This window comes from Hypomesus nipponensis, chromosome 10, assembly GCF_054491055.1.
Source record: "Hypomesus nipponensis isolate SF chromosome 10, ASM5449105v1, whole genome shotgun sequence".
In the NCBI taxonomy this organism is placed as follows: Eukaryota; Metazoa; Chordata; class Actinopteri; order Osmeriformes; family Osmeridae; genus Hypomesus; species Hypomesus nipponensis.
In genome coordinates, this window is record NC_140370.1 from 3,774,597 (window position 1) to 3,788,044 (window position 13,448).

A 13,448-nucleotide genomic window follows, 5' to 3' on the forward strand; every position below is an offset into this window, starting at 1 on the left:
CAAAGACCACTTGCCTCCTGAACATTTGGCATATGTGACCATACTTTTTCTCAGCCCTAGTTGAAATAGGCTACTCATGGTATTTCTAACATGCTTTTGAAAATCACACGCCTTGTTGAAAACGAGAACTACAATTCCCAGAATACATCTGAATCAGACAGCGTTTGCAGCACACTGCAAATCGTAGTGAGCTGTTCATATCGTTCAGCTTTGGGAAAGCAGCCGTAATCTTCATACCTCGGGCAATACATTGCAATTTTCCTCGGCGTTCAGTGTTTTACTGATATCATTGTATGCCATGGGTAATGGTATCAACAAGGTACGTTGTTCTTACACTTTGTGTTTGTAATATATGCATGCGCTTCCAGCTGTCCAAAAGTTATTCAGGTCTAGACTCGAGTAAGCTCTAATATAGACGGCGTTATCATAATTAAATCAGACCAAAGCGCTCATAGAAAATTTGTGTCGAAAATGGAATACGCCTGTTATACATCTGTTGAATTGCATGTTTGCCAATGTTGAGTGAGTGCAAGATCCCCTTTACGCTTTCACGGTAAAGTACAGTTGAGCACAGTAGAGTATTTTGACAGGTCTGTAACAGAAATAATCATTCGATGTGGATACAGTCCTTTACGACACATACTGACATTTTAAAGGTTTTTAGGCTCACTGTCAGAGATCTTTGCAACAACATCCAGTAGGCTACTCCATTGTTGTCTCTTGTTATGGCTCATGTCATAATTCAGTCATGTAAGCTTCTTCAGCTGTTGTTCCTGGTGTCAACTAAATATATCTCAAACATGTCATCAAGGATGCTTCGGTGTCCCCTTTGTTGGAGTGATATATGTTCTGTATGCGCTGGCTAAAATAACATTTCTAATGTAGTTCAGTAAGCATTTTAACTACAAGTAGGGGTATTTATGTCTTTGGGCATATACAATCTTGATAGCCTTGGTATGAAATCATGTAATGCTCTGATCAATAATTTCAGCTCATTCTCTTTTAGGTCTTGCCTGACCTGTACTTGGGAAATTTTAAAGGTATGTTTGATCAATTAATACTGGTATCTGTATATGAGCCTTGGGGGTTCAACACCAAATTCTATCACAAACCCATGACTCAGTGTGAATCTAAATCCACCATCCCTCTTATTGATATAAAAATCGGAGAAAACCCATAAAGCATGTAGAAATGATCGACAAATCCGTTTCTCATGTCCCTCTTTACCCTGTGTCTTGTTCCAGACGCTCGGGACCGAGAACAGCTGGCAAGGAACAACATCACACACATCCTGTCCATCCATGACAGTGCCGCCCCTATCCTCCAGGTATACCACCACCCTCACACAAACCGTCTCACCAAATATCACCAAATATCACCAAATAAGCACCTCCCAATGTGTTTCCTCGAAGAAACCCCCCCCCCCCCCCCCCATCTCCGTATTCTCATACCACTGTCAGACACAGTACAGGGAAGCCAAGTCCTGCTGCTCCGGGCTCTAAGCCTGTGTACCAGCCTCCCGGGAGCACCTGACATCACATCCTGTTAGGCTGCGAGGACTCGTCTGACAGGTCCTTCAGGACGGGCCAGCCAGTTCCCCGAAAATTCGGCAGGTTATCAATGTGCCGTACGCAGCTCATGTTGGGTTTGATAAGACACTGGAATGTGCGCTGCGTGGGCGGGGGAGAGCGGGGGGGGGGTGAGTGGGCGACAGAGAAGGAGAGCTTTGCTGTTCAAGCTGACAGGCTCTTGTGTGTTTGGCCCTGATCCAGGTGCTGCTGTTCCTCCTCAGATCCTGACCTTTTACTGCTAGTTAGAGAATCACCAAACCGATGACCGATCAGTTTCTACCAGCAGCTGGCTTGACCTTATTCACTCCCCCACCCCCACCCCCCCTCACATACATCCCTCTCCCACCTACCCCCCCCCAGAGCCAATCCATCTGTTGTCATCACAACCACCAGAACAGCACTGCAATCACACAGCAGAATGCTTTCTGTTGGAGTGTACGTGTTACATAATGAGTCTCAGTGTTGCTGGTAACAGTGCTTAGACAGAGGAAGGTGACATGACGTATGATGAACGGATATCTGATCAGAGCAGCTGATGGAGAGACATGGGCTAACAGGAAGCTTTCTCCCTGCAGGAAATGACCTATCTTTGTATCTCTGCGGCCGACCTGCCTTCACAAAACCTGTAAGTACTACGAACACACTCATACACGCACGCACACACACACACACACACACACACATCGGGGGGAAAGTAGAGAGCCGAGCAGGACAGTGAGGAGTAGATCCATTCTCTCTTTGCTGCTGCGTGGGTGTCTCGCCTTCGTTTCCATCTGACGGGAAAACCATGTTCTTTCACGAGCACACCGCTTGACTGGGAACCAAAGCGCTGAATAAATACACTGGGGTTGGCGCAAGGAGGTTGTCGATCGGCCTTGCTTGATACCGAAATGCACTCGTCTGAGTAAATGGGACTACAGTCGTGTAGCATGTCATGCATGGACTGTAGCGCCAACACCTGGAAGTTGGAAGTTTATGAAAGAGCATGCACGTGACGTGCATGTGCACACGCCCAGTCACACCCTCTCCCCTTCAGGGGTCTGCTCCCTGACAAGCAGGAAGGAAGTCACCAGCTCTGCGCTGCAAGGTTGCACGCGTGGCTGCACGCCTATTTTGTACACTATTTTTACCCCCACACACACTCGCATGTCTCAAATGTCCCTGTCACCCTCATCACCATGCCAGCCCCGTGCCTCTTTGTACCAGACCCTGGTGTGAAACCAGTCCTCTCTCCTCAGAGAGAGACGCAAGCACATGCGCGCGCTCACACACACACACCACCTTGTTATCTGATCCTGTCAAGACGATGGATGACCCTCAGCGGTTGTTCATGCCGCCTCACCTATCCAAACCCCTTTCTGATCTTGTGATTGTGGAGAGAAGGGGGAGGGTGGAGTGAATACGAACTCAGCGAACGATACAAGATATACACGTTGTTATTGACACGTTATTCTCAACTTTTAAAAGTTTATGACCTGATTGCTACTTGATCCACATGCGATCGGCTACCATTATTGATCTTTTTACATAACTTAAGACTCATCTATTCTCCCTAGCCAATGATACTTTCTGTGTACCATATGTATCCTTGTGTGTTAGTTCATTATTTTTAAACTAATATTTGAGCTTGTTGTACAGAATCGTTGGTTAGCGTTGTTTGTTTGATATATGGATGTAAATGTGACTTGACTCCAGGACTCAGCACTTCAAACAGAGTATCATGTTCATGCATGAGTCCCGACTGAAAGGAGAGGGCTGTTTAGTCCACTGGTGAGTGATGTCCAAGGAATTTAAATAAACAATGTACAGTATTTATGTCGGCTATGTAGGCTCAGTTTTAGACATTTTGCAGGACAACATTTTTTATGGGGATTTGGGATTGGAATCAGTTAGATTTCATCGTTTTTACATGTTTTGAAAAACAAAACCAATGGTTCACTGCTGAGTGCACACCAGTGAACTCATGTTTAGCTCTAAACTTGAGGTGTACTAATAAAGCAGGCGGTTATTCTTGAACTTCCCAAAAGACAGAGACAAACTAGATTTCAATGAATTGATGCTCACCAAGGTGATGACCGCTGATCGACAGACACCCAGGTGCCTTGTCCTTTTCTTTCTGTACTCTGTACTACTGGCCATGCCCAGTTATTTTTCATCCATCTCATCTTCTTTGTGGGCAGCCTGGCCGGCGTGTCCCGCAGTGTCACCCTGGTGGTGGCCTACATCATGACGACGACAGGGCTGGGCTGGCAGGAGGCCCTGGCGGCTGTGAAGGTGGCTCGCCCTTGTGCCGGCCCCAACCTGGGCTTCCAGCGCCAACTGCAGGAGTTTGAGACCACCCAGGCAAGCCAGGTAAGTAGATATACCGGACACAATTGGTGCTGTGGTAGTGGTAAGATGTGTGCATGACTTGAGTTTACCAGATATCTTGCTCCCAAACTCTGAAGTAACAGACCCCTCTACGGTGTTCATTTTAGGACATCCTCAGATCTCAGACGCAAGTGTCAGACTCAAAAGAAAAGGCATCAGGTCTCGGACCAAAGGTCACCAGTCTCGGGTGAAATGGCATCGTAGTAACCTAAAAGTCAGTCAGTCTCAGAAAAACATCTGTCATCTTCAGACAAAACGGAGGCCTCGGAAAGACGGCCACGGACCAAACATCATCAGTCTCAGGGGAAACGGCATCAGCCGAAACAGCTTCAGACCAAACGGCCTCAGAAAAACCTCTGTCAGCCACACTTTGTCAGAAAAAAAGTTGTCAGAGAGAGATGAGGGAGCTGTTGACTAGCTTTTTGAATTAGCTAAAGTAGATAGCAGCTTTTAGGATATACAAACTCATTGTCAGAAACACTCAGTGTTAAAAAATGAAGTAATGCAATTGGCATTTTTATGAACTTTAAAATGATGGCCTCCATTTGTCGCTAACCTAACTTTGCTAGCTAGTCAAACATAACAAACTAGCAGAAGGTCTGTGATAGTACACAACCTATTTTTCTTTTGAATTGTTTCCTTCATTGTATATGTTAATGTCAATAGAGTTGTATTAGTTATTAATGTTGTGCACGGAACTTTACAGCCACAGAGTAAGCCTAGCAATTCTGAAATGGCTATTTTATATTGAAACTGTGCACAGCCCTAGGTAGGAGTAACATTTACTGGATTCATTAAATATACCCACAGCATTTATGGACTGAAGCATCTCTGAGCTGTTATTGCAGCTCAACTCAGTATCCCTGTTATAGTGCCATTGATCCTCTCAAATGTTTGCTTCTGGACAATGCTATCTGAACAACCTTTTTTCTGACAAAGTTTTGTCTGAGGCTGACAGGTTTTTCTGAGGCCATTTGGTTTGAAGCTGTTTCAGCTGATGCCGTATCGCCTGAGACTGACGACTTTTGGTCCGTGGGAGATCTGAGGATGTCCTAAAATGAACACCGTACCCCTGATCCTATAGTACCACACCTATGTATTCACATTCTAAGAAATCAAAACATGATGCACTGTATCAAAATAAAATCCTTTGGATTTGGACACTTTTTTAAACAAAAAAGTGTTTGGATAGGCTATTGGAAAGTGTTGTTCAAAAAGTGTCCACTTGCCAAATGACTTAATTTAACATTACTCAATCCAGCTAGAAAAGCCACTTAGCCTCACCAGGTTTCTGTGTATAATATATTGGCTGAAGGGCACAGGGTCTCCTTGGTCCTGACAGACGCAGGGCCATTGTGAGAACATCAATTGGTTACTGGTTGGTATGATGCTGCATTGACAATTTGAAATATACAATGGTCACAATGTCAGCACTATAGTGAAGGTGTAGGTCCTCAGGTCCAGTCTTGTGGGGGGGACCTGAGAAACGATGCTGGTGGTGCTACCATCCATGATTCATGTCTCTCTCTCTTTCCCTCCCTCCCTCTCTTTCCCTCCCTCTCTCTTTCCTTTTTCCCTCTCTCTCTCTCTCTCTCTCTCTCTCTCTCTCTTTCTCTCTCTCCCTCTCTTTCTGTCTGTCCCTCTCTCTCTCTCTCTCTTTCCCTCTCTCTCCGTCTCCTCTCTCTCCCTCTCTTTCTCTCCCTCCCTTTCTCTCTCCCTCTTTCTCTCTCCCTCTTTCTCTCTCTCTCTCATTCCAGTTTAGGGAGTGGCTGAGAACGGAGTATAAAGAAAACCCATTCCATGACGAGGTTGACATCCGCATCCTTTTAGCCAGCAGCCCCAAACCCAACAAGGTGGATGTGGAGGTGCAGGCCTCCCCCCCACCAGGGCTGCAGGGTTCCTGAGACTCCCTACCCAAGGTCTAAAGTGTGCACTACTGGATGATACCATCCTGGCCCTGAGAGGGGAGTCCTGTCTCTCTGTCAGCACTGTTTTGGAACAGACTGTTGTTGCTCTTTAAGTCTCTGCTGGAAAGAGTTGGATGAAGGAAGTAAATACGATGTAACGGGATTTTGAAAATGTTTTTTTTTCCGAAGTTTATAGCTAATGTTACAGCTTCTATTATCCTTAATGTACAGTATAGGCATACATACAGGATGCCATGTTAAGTATGTCTGTTATTTTATTTTTTACTAAACTTGTACAATGTGGTTGTAATGAGCTTGAAGACATGTCAGCTACATATTTGTGCCATAATAAAATAATTTAAGAGTTGTAACGGTTGGAAGACTATGGTGAACCCACTGTAAGAGAATGTGATGACAGACATTCACAGCTGTATTTACCTATGCTTCCTTGCCGTCTTCCTGTTTGTGCGCTGTGTAAGACAGGCCTTGCATGACTGCATCTGAAAACAGCCTGCTCAACCGATAACGTGCCTAAATTTAAGGTGTTGGGTCAACTATTTATTCACCCGCTACATAAAACAGTCCGTGGGGTTCTTTAATTTAGTGTCTTTAATGTACTCATAGCCACGTTTCTGGAGCCCAAAACCAGTTTAGATGATGATATGAACAGGTAGCTAATAGGCTGTTATGTAGTGTAGCCACTGGAGGGCAGCCATAACCATCACAGTGAAGCCAAAGTTCATCTGTCAAATAAATTACACCACCAAGTCCAATGTCGTTAAATGAGCCTACGTAAAATTACTCCCCCATACACTTGAAGCATTGTGGGTTTATAGATACGTTATCCATATTAGCCTACTTTAAAACAAAACTTACTGTTAACGATTAACACGTGTATTGTTGAACTTTGATGGCAAGAAACGACAATACGATCAGTGGAATAAATGACGACAAGTTAAGGGAGATTTTGTTTTAAAATTATTCGCAGGTAATTGTTCCATTCTACTCCGGTGTTTGCGTCCTGTATTGCCGCTCTGGAGGGATTCCCCACCTGCTTACTGTAGGCTACTAAACGCAGTCTACCCGATAAGCTTCAAAGAAATGGAACACAGGTCGTTTCACGCGTATCCCTTCTTCGAGAGATGATGTTACGCAGAAGCCCCTCCCGCCCAGGCAAATCAAGATAGATATTTAAGAGTAGGACACCCCAAAACGTTTCTGAAAACTGTTAGACTGATTTCATCAAAGGAGCTCCCATGGTCAAAGGTAGGAACTGGTTTATCAAGCAATAAACAATTAAGATACGGTAAAGACTGTCGCGCATATCAAGTTTTTCTCTGTTTAATAACGTAAGCAAAAATGCTTAAAATGTTACGTTTACGCATGATACGTGTTTAGGACCATTGTGAAAAAAAGCTCGAGCGGCAGTAGTCATTATGTTCTAATGCAATGTGGAAATGTGCATCAATTCATGTAATGACACATTATTTATTCTTAACCAAATTAAGAGATACATTTGGACACTGAATCGTGAAAACTTCATCAACATGTCCATCTCCATCTTACCCAAACATATTTGCTGTGCATTGTAAAACTCTACAGAAGCTTTGCATCTCTCATCATCATCATGCCCACGCTTGTCTTGCATGCGCTTTTGACAGATATGAATGTAGAGGAGGACAGCAACCTGTCTGTCAGTTGCGGCAACGGGAAGCTTAGACAGTGGCTGATCGATCAGATTGACAGCCACGGGTACCCCGGATTGGTTTGGGAGAATGACGAGAAAACCATTTTCAGGATTCCCTGGAAACACGCGGGAAAACAAGACTACAATCGAGATGAGGATGCCGCGCTCTTCAAGGTGCGTCCGCGCACCCTTTGACCTGAGCGCAGCGCGATACAGACTAGGCTACTTCGTAAATAGCGCTACAACAGCACATATAGCAAAATATTTTGCCCAAAAGGGAAGTCTGAATAATACATAATTATATTAAACTAGCCAATGTGAAGGGACATTGTTGCCAAGTTTAAAGGATGTTTTGCAGAAAAACCTACCTGATATAGCCTATCGTAGACTTTTCACAAACATTTGAAGAAAAAAAGTATTGATAGATCCATTGAATGTTGATAATCGTTTCAGGCTTGGGCACTTTTCAAGGGTAAATACAGGGAAGGGGTAGACAAACCAGATCCTCCTACGTGGAAGACAAGACTAAGGTGTGCCCTCAACAAAAGTAATGACTTTGACGAGCTGGTGGACAAGAGCCAACTGGATATTTCAGACCCCTACAAGGTTTACAGAATCATTCCTGAGGGAGCGAAAAGAGGCAAGTGAATACTTTCCTCATTCTGTGTAAAGGTAGCATTAGTATAGAGATGTACTGACATTGGAGTTAGCAATGACAAGTAGTCATACTGGATTGTCCAATGTCTGCAAAATGAACAACAAAAAGATACAAATTAATCGGCATCTTAATCTTAATTACGTACAATTGTTTTGTATCCATCACTAACACATTCATTTTCCTTTTTTGGAACTTCCAAACTCAGTAAAGAATACCAAGTAATAACATAATTAATTGAATGTCACAATGAGTGTTTGGTTTTACCCTCGGCTGATGAAGCAGGAAGCACAGAGGAAGCTGAATGTACCAAATAGGCCTCAGAGCTTTTTTTAGAGGCCTTCGGTTAGCATGAGCAGAAAGAACATGCACAACACTGACAGTCAGTTCCAGCTTTGCATGAGACTCACTAAGAACCTGACAGCCCCCCTTTTCCCCATACAGGCCCTTTCAGTATAGAGACCACTACCAGCAGACAGTGTGCTTTCAACCTGCTTTACAGAGTTACATTGTGCTTTACAAAACGTTGTTGTTTGCACATTTGTTATTGCTCCCGCTCTGTCGACAAGCCACCTGACCTCACATGTTTGTTAAACATCTTCTCACCATCAGTAGTTATGAGAAAAATAAACTGAAAAGCTGCAAGTGATTGGTTCCTCAATCCTGTATGACCTCTAGAAGTTCTAGAGAAGGCCAGTTGTTTTTGAGGGTGGAAGGATGACACATTTCACACTGATCTCCGTTCCTGATTGTGTTGGTTGTTGTTGTTGTTGTGATCTAGGGATGAAAATGGGCAATGTGGAGGATTCAATGTCACACACAAACTCTTTAAGCTACACGCTTCCTCCCTACGCGTCTCTGCACAACCAGGTGGGTCAATTCTTACGCCTGTTCGACAACTTTAAAACGCCGTGTTCTCAAGCAGGCCCATCGGTCGAAGTTCCTTAACGTCTGATTACTGCCGCGTGGACGCCACCCTTGAGTGCTCAGAGCATTCACCGTGAACTGAACTCCAGCTGCGCTCGTTTACACCCGGCTCTCTTGTCAGCGGCCGCTAACGTCCTCCCCTTCGTCGTCAGGTACCCGGATACATGCCCTTCCAGGACAGGAAGGACTGGAGAGAGTACCCCCCCGAGCATCCTCCCCTTCCTCCCCCCCCCCCTCCTCCTCCCCTTCCCCCTCCTCCCCACCAGCCCTCGCACGGGGAGCTCCAGTTCGGCCAGTGCCACTACCCTCCTCTAGGCAGACCCTGGCCCTCTGACAACGGTAAGGCTCACCACGCTCCTTCGCCCCGCGTCGCCTCGACACAGCCAGCCAAGCCCCGACTACAAAACGCCAGCATCTGTATTCTAATGGTGAAACAGAGGAAAGGGTTGCGTAGAGACAAACACAGCTCTGTATGGCTCAGTAGAAGAGATTCGACGGGCTGCCACTTCTCCAAAAGCGTTAAAGGGTTTATTCAGCGCACGCGAGGCAGGTTCCTCCTGGCGCGAAAAAAGCCACGCACGCTGACTGCTCACAGCACCCGACCATATCTGGCCCAGTGGAGAAATAGGTGTGCTAACTGTTGTCGAGAGAAACTCCACACTCTGCGCTGCGTTGGTTTTCGGCGCGTGTGGAGGATGTCGAGCGTTCCGCGTGTGATCCTTTGTGCTCCCTTCAGGGTACCAGATCACAGGCTCCTTCTACTCCTACACCCCCACTGAGTCCCACGCCACACCCTACGCTGTGGACCACAGCACGGCCATATCTGGTAAAGAGATACTTCTGTACACGCACACACGCGCACACGCACACACACGCACAGAGTAAACACTCTGTCAAAGACAAAACCGTGGACACAATAGGCAAGACGAGTGAATGGCAGGCATTGACAAATGTTCAACTTTTTTTGTTGATCATTTGCCATTTTCTATGGCAAGTTCTCTTCCCTGTTTTACAGACTTTGATAAGGTCATTACACTAATCACAGTCTAGTAAAGCATACAGCAGCATTGTCTCCTGTCATAACACAGCATTGTAAGACTATACGGACATAACGTGTGTAAGTGTTTCATGACATAGAATTAGAAGTCATAAACCGTGGCGGAAAATGTGTGGATAAAAAAAGGAAGACGGTCTGGTTTATGTTTGGTCGACTGCTGCTCCTCGCTCCGCTAGACTGCAGCCTGCACGTGTCCCTGTTCTACCGCGAGTTCCTGGTGAAGGAGGTCACCACCACCAGCCCTGGCGGCTGCCGCATCACCTCCTCCCCCTCCGCCACCTCCTCCTCCTCCTCCAGCCCCTCCTCCCCCTCGTCCCCCCCAGCCGGGGCAGAGGAGCGGCCCGGCGGCGCCGAGACCATCCTCTTCCCCTCGCCCTACCCCCAGTCCCAGCGCAGGGGGGCGGACAAGCTGACCAACGTGCTGGAGCGCGGCGTGCTGCTGTGGATGGCGGCCGACGGGCTGTACGGCAGGCGGCTGTGCCAGGGTCGCGTGTACTGGGAGGGCCCGCTGGCCCCGCACACAGACAAGCCCAACAAGCTGGAGAAGGAGCAGACCTGCAAGCTGTTTGACACACAGCTGTTCCTCAACGGTGAGCACCGGGACGCAGCTCGCGCGCTGCTGGAGATGCGGGAGGGGACTGCAGCTCTGGGTTGGGGTGGGGGGGGTGACGGGGATGAGGAGGATGGTGAGGGTGGGGATGAGGGTGATTGTGATGATGCTGAGGGGGATGATGGTGAGGGTGGTGATGGTGATGATGGTGATTGTGGTGATAAGGATGATGATGAGGGGGATGATGGTGATGAGGATGATGGTGAAAGTGATGATGACGATTGTGGTAATGAGGATGATGGTGATTGTGGTGTTGAGGTTGTTGATGAGGGTGGTGATGAGGATGAGGGTGATTATGGTGTTGAGGATGAGGGTGATGAGGATGATGGTGATGAGGATGATGGTGATTATGGTGTTGAGGATGAGGGTGATGAGGATGATGGTGATTATGGTGATGAGGATGATGGTGATGAGGATGATGGTGATTATGGTGATGAGGATGATGGTGATGAGGATGATGGTGATAAGGCTGATGGTGAGGGTGGTGAGTAAGCTGATGACTAAGATAAAGGAGAGAAGTGTGATGCAGATGATGGTAAGGAGGACGGTAATGTAGAACGAGCTTGGTGATGATACTGACATTTGGGAAGTCCCAGCCCACATTGTGGTGTGACATGGAGAAGACCCCCTGTCAAGTTGTCAGCCAGGGCCTATGGGAGTCTCCCTACAACAACCCCCGCCCACCTCCCTTGTCCTCCCGCGTGATAGGGTTTTATTACTTTTCTTAGTTGCATTATTGTTTTTATCGATTTTTGGGATTCCCGCAAAGACTGCGGCTTTTGTGTTACATTTTATTTATTTGGGGAAACCAAATAAATAAAAGATACCGGCTCAAGATACCGCAAAGACTGCGGCTGTTAATCGAAAGGCTTGAGCAACATAGGTTCTGGACTGCTCTGCAAATGGCCTGAGATGGTGTGTATTGTGAGTGGAAGTAGTTGCATTATATTTTGTCATTTCATTTATATTGGGAAACCCCAAAGACTGTGGCTCGAGATACCGCAAAGACTGTGGCTTGTGTGTTCTGGATTACCCCAAACACTGCGGTCTGTTTTCCGAGGGGTTTTATTACTTTTATTACTTATAATATTGTTATTATTGACTTTGAGCTGCAATTCTTGTATGAAATGTGCTATATAAATAAAGTCATACTATATTATAGGCCAACTGATCACCCAAATCTGCTAAATGGCCCAAGCATGTTCTACTCATCAACGACGTCCTTAGCTTCTCTACCTGATCTGATTCACTAGAATGTGTGTAACATCAACCTTGTTGCCCTTACACGAGCTGCAGTTATTCCACTTGTCTCTTTCAACCCATCTACTGTAGTGAAGGAGAGATTGACTCGTCTTTTTCAGAAGCAGCTGGTCAAAGTGCTGCTTGGGGGCGACACGATCATCTCACGACACCCTCTACCCCCCTCTCCCTCTCTCTCTCTCCCGCCCGCCATTCCCCCTTCCCTCCACCTCTCCCCTCCCAGAACTCCAGGGCTACATTCACCACGGTCGTCCCATGCCCAGACACCAGGTGGTGCTGTGTTTCGGAGACGAGTACCCAGACCCCCAGCGCCAGAGGAAGATGATCACAGCTCAGGTAACGGTACACCGGCACAGCGCAGCCCTCCTCAGCCCCACTATCCGTGGACATACCCCTCCTTGTTCTCCCCTGGGCTGATCGGTGACAGTGAGAACCTTGTATTCCAGGTGGAGCCCATGTTTGCCAAGAAGCTGGTGTACTACTCCCAGCAGAGCAGCGGGGGGTACCTGCGGGGCTATGATCTCCAGAGCCAGGAGCCCTCTCCTCCAGGGACTACCAGAGGAACCTGCAACACAGCCTGGACTTATGACCACGCACACACACCCTCTCACGCGCACACATCTAGACATAGATAGACACATGCATGAAACCATGGACTGTGTTGGGTATGACATGATTGGAGGCTAATTCCCCAATGTGGCAAAATAACTAATTGCGGAGCATTAGTTTGATAGATGGATCCGAGCATAGATGGTTATGTACAGATTTTTTGTTTCCGATATTTTGTAACTTCTTTTTCTTTTATTTGAATAAAGATATATAATATTTTGCTTTTAAAACCTTGATGGCACTCATTTTCAAGGATCCCCAGGATTCGTTCTCCAGAAAAGTCTGATTGTCAAATCACAATAGCTGAGATGTTCAACAAAACGATGATCTCATGAAAAAACGATCGGATCTCACCCCAGTAGTTGATACAACTGTTTGGACTGGCTTCCATCATACAATGGGCCTGCGGAAAGCAGTCTAAACTCAGAAAGTTGTCTGTTTTGTTTTCCATGAATCCTCTTAGCGTGTATCTCCCCCTGGCCTCCGCTCTGACTGTGGTGTTTGCCACTAGAGCTGAGCTATGTGTGAAGTTTGTGATCGTGTATGTGTGTGTCAGAAGGAGTATTAGTGTCAGCGCGTGCGCGTGCGCGTCAGTGGTCGTGTATGCGAGTGTGTGAACATGTTTTTGTGTGTCAGCGTGTGTGTGTGCCTGTCTGCGTGTGGGTTACTCCTTTTCCTGTGACGTCTGTGGCTGCTGATGGGAAAGCGTTCAAGCCCACAGGTAACAAACCACAATACCTGCCATAGTAGGGTGTAGAGGGGGGGGGGGGGGAGGAGGGGAAAGACCCTACTTGT

General features: G+C 46.6%; 2 protein-coding genes across 3 annotated transcripts; both read left to right on the plus strand.

Moving 5' to 3' along the window:
- Window positions 1–162: 162 nt before the first annotated feature.
- dusp22b (dual specificity phosphatase 22b) lies at window positions 163–6,674 on the plus strand. 2 transcript variants are annotated; one of them, XM_084707152.1, is made up of 7 exons: window positions 163–319; window positions 1,007–1,040; window positions 1,245–1,327; window positions 2,147–2,196; window positions 3,267–3,341; window positions 3,752–3,923; window positions 5,699–6,673. In XM_084707152.1, the coding sequence occupies exons 1-7, from the start codon at window positions 299–301 to the stop codon at window positions 5,843–5,845; spliced, it is 582 nt and encodes a 193-aa protein (XP_084563278.1). In that variant the 5' UTR covers window positions 163–298; the 3' UTR covers window positions 5,846–6,673. The 2 variants fall into 2 exon arrangements, with proteins under 2 accessions (XP_084563278.1, XP_084563279.1); XM_084707153.1 differs by lacking the exon at window positions 3,267–3,341 and having other exon boundaries at window positions 5,699–6,674.
- A 222-nt stretch (window positions 6,675–6,896) lies between these two features.
- Window positions 6,897–12,883, plus strand: irf4a (interferon regulatory factor 4a). The gene is given in 10 exon segments (XM_084706943.1): window positions 6,897–7,114; window positions 7,510–7,709; window positions 7,989–8,175; window positions 8,972–9,060; window positions 9,270–9,456; window positions 9,854–9,943; window positions 10,351–10,764; window positions 12,268–12,380; window positions 12,491–12,590; window positions 12,593–12,883. Coding segments are annotated over 10 exon segments (1,431 nt in total). The 5' UTR covers window positions 6,897–7,104; the 3' UTR covers window positions 12,634–12,883.
- The last annotated feature ends 565 nt before the right edge of the window (window positions 12,884–13,448 follow it).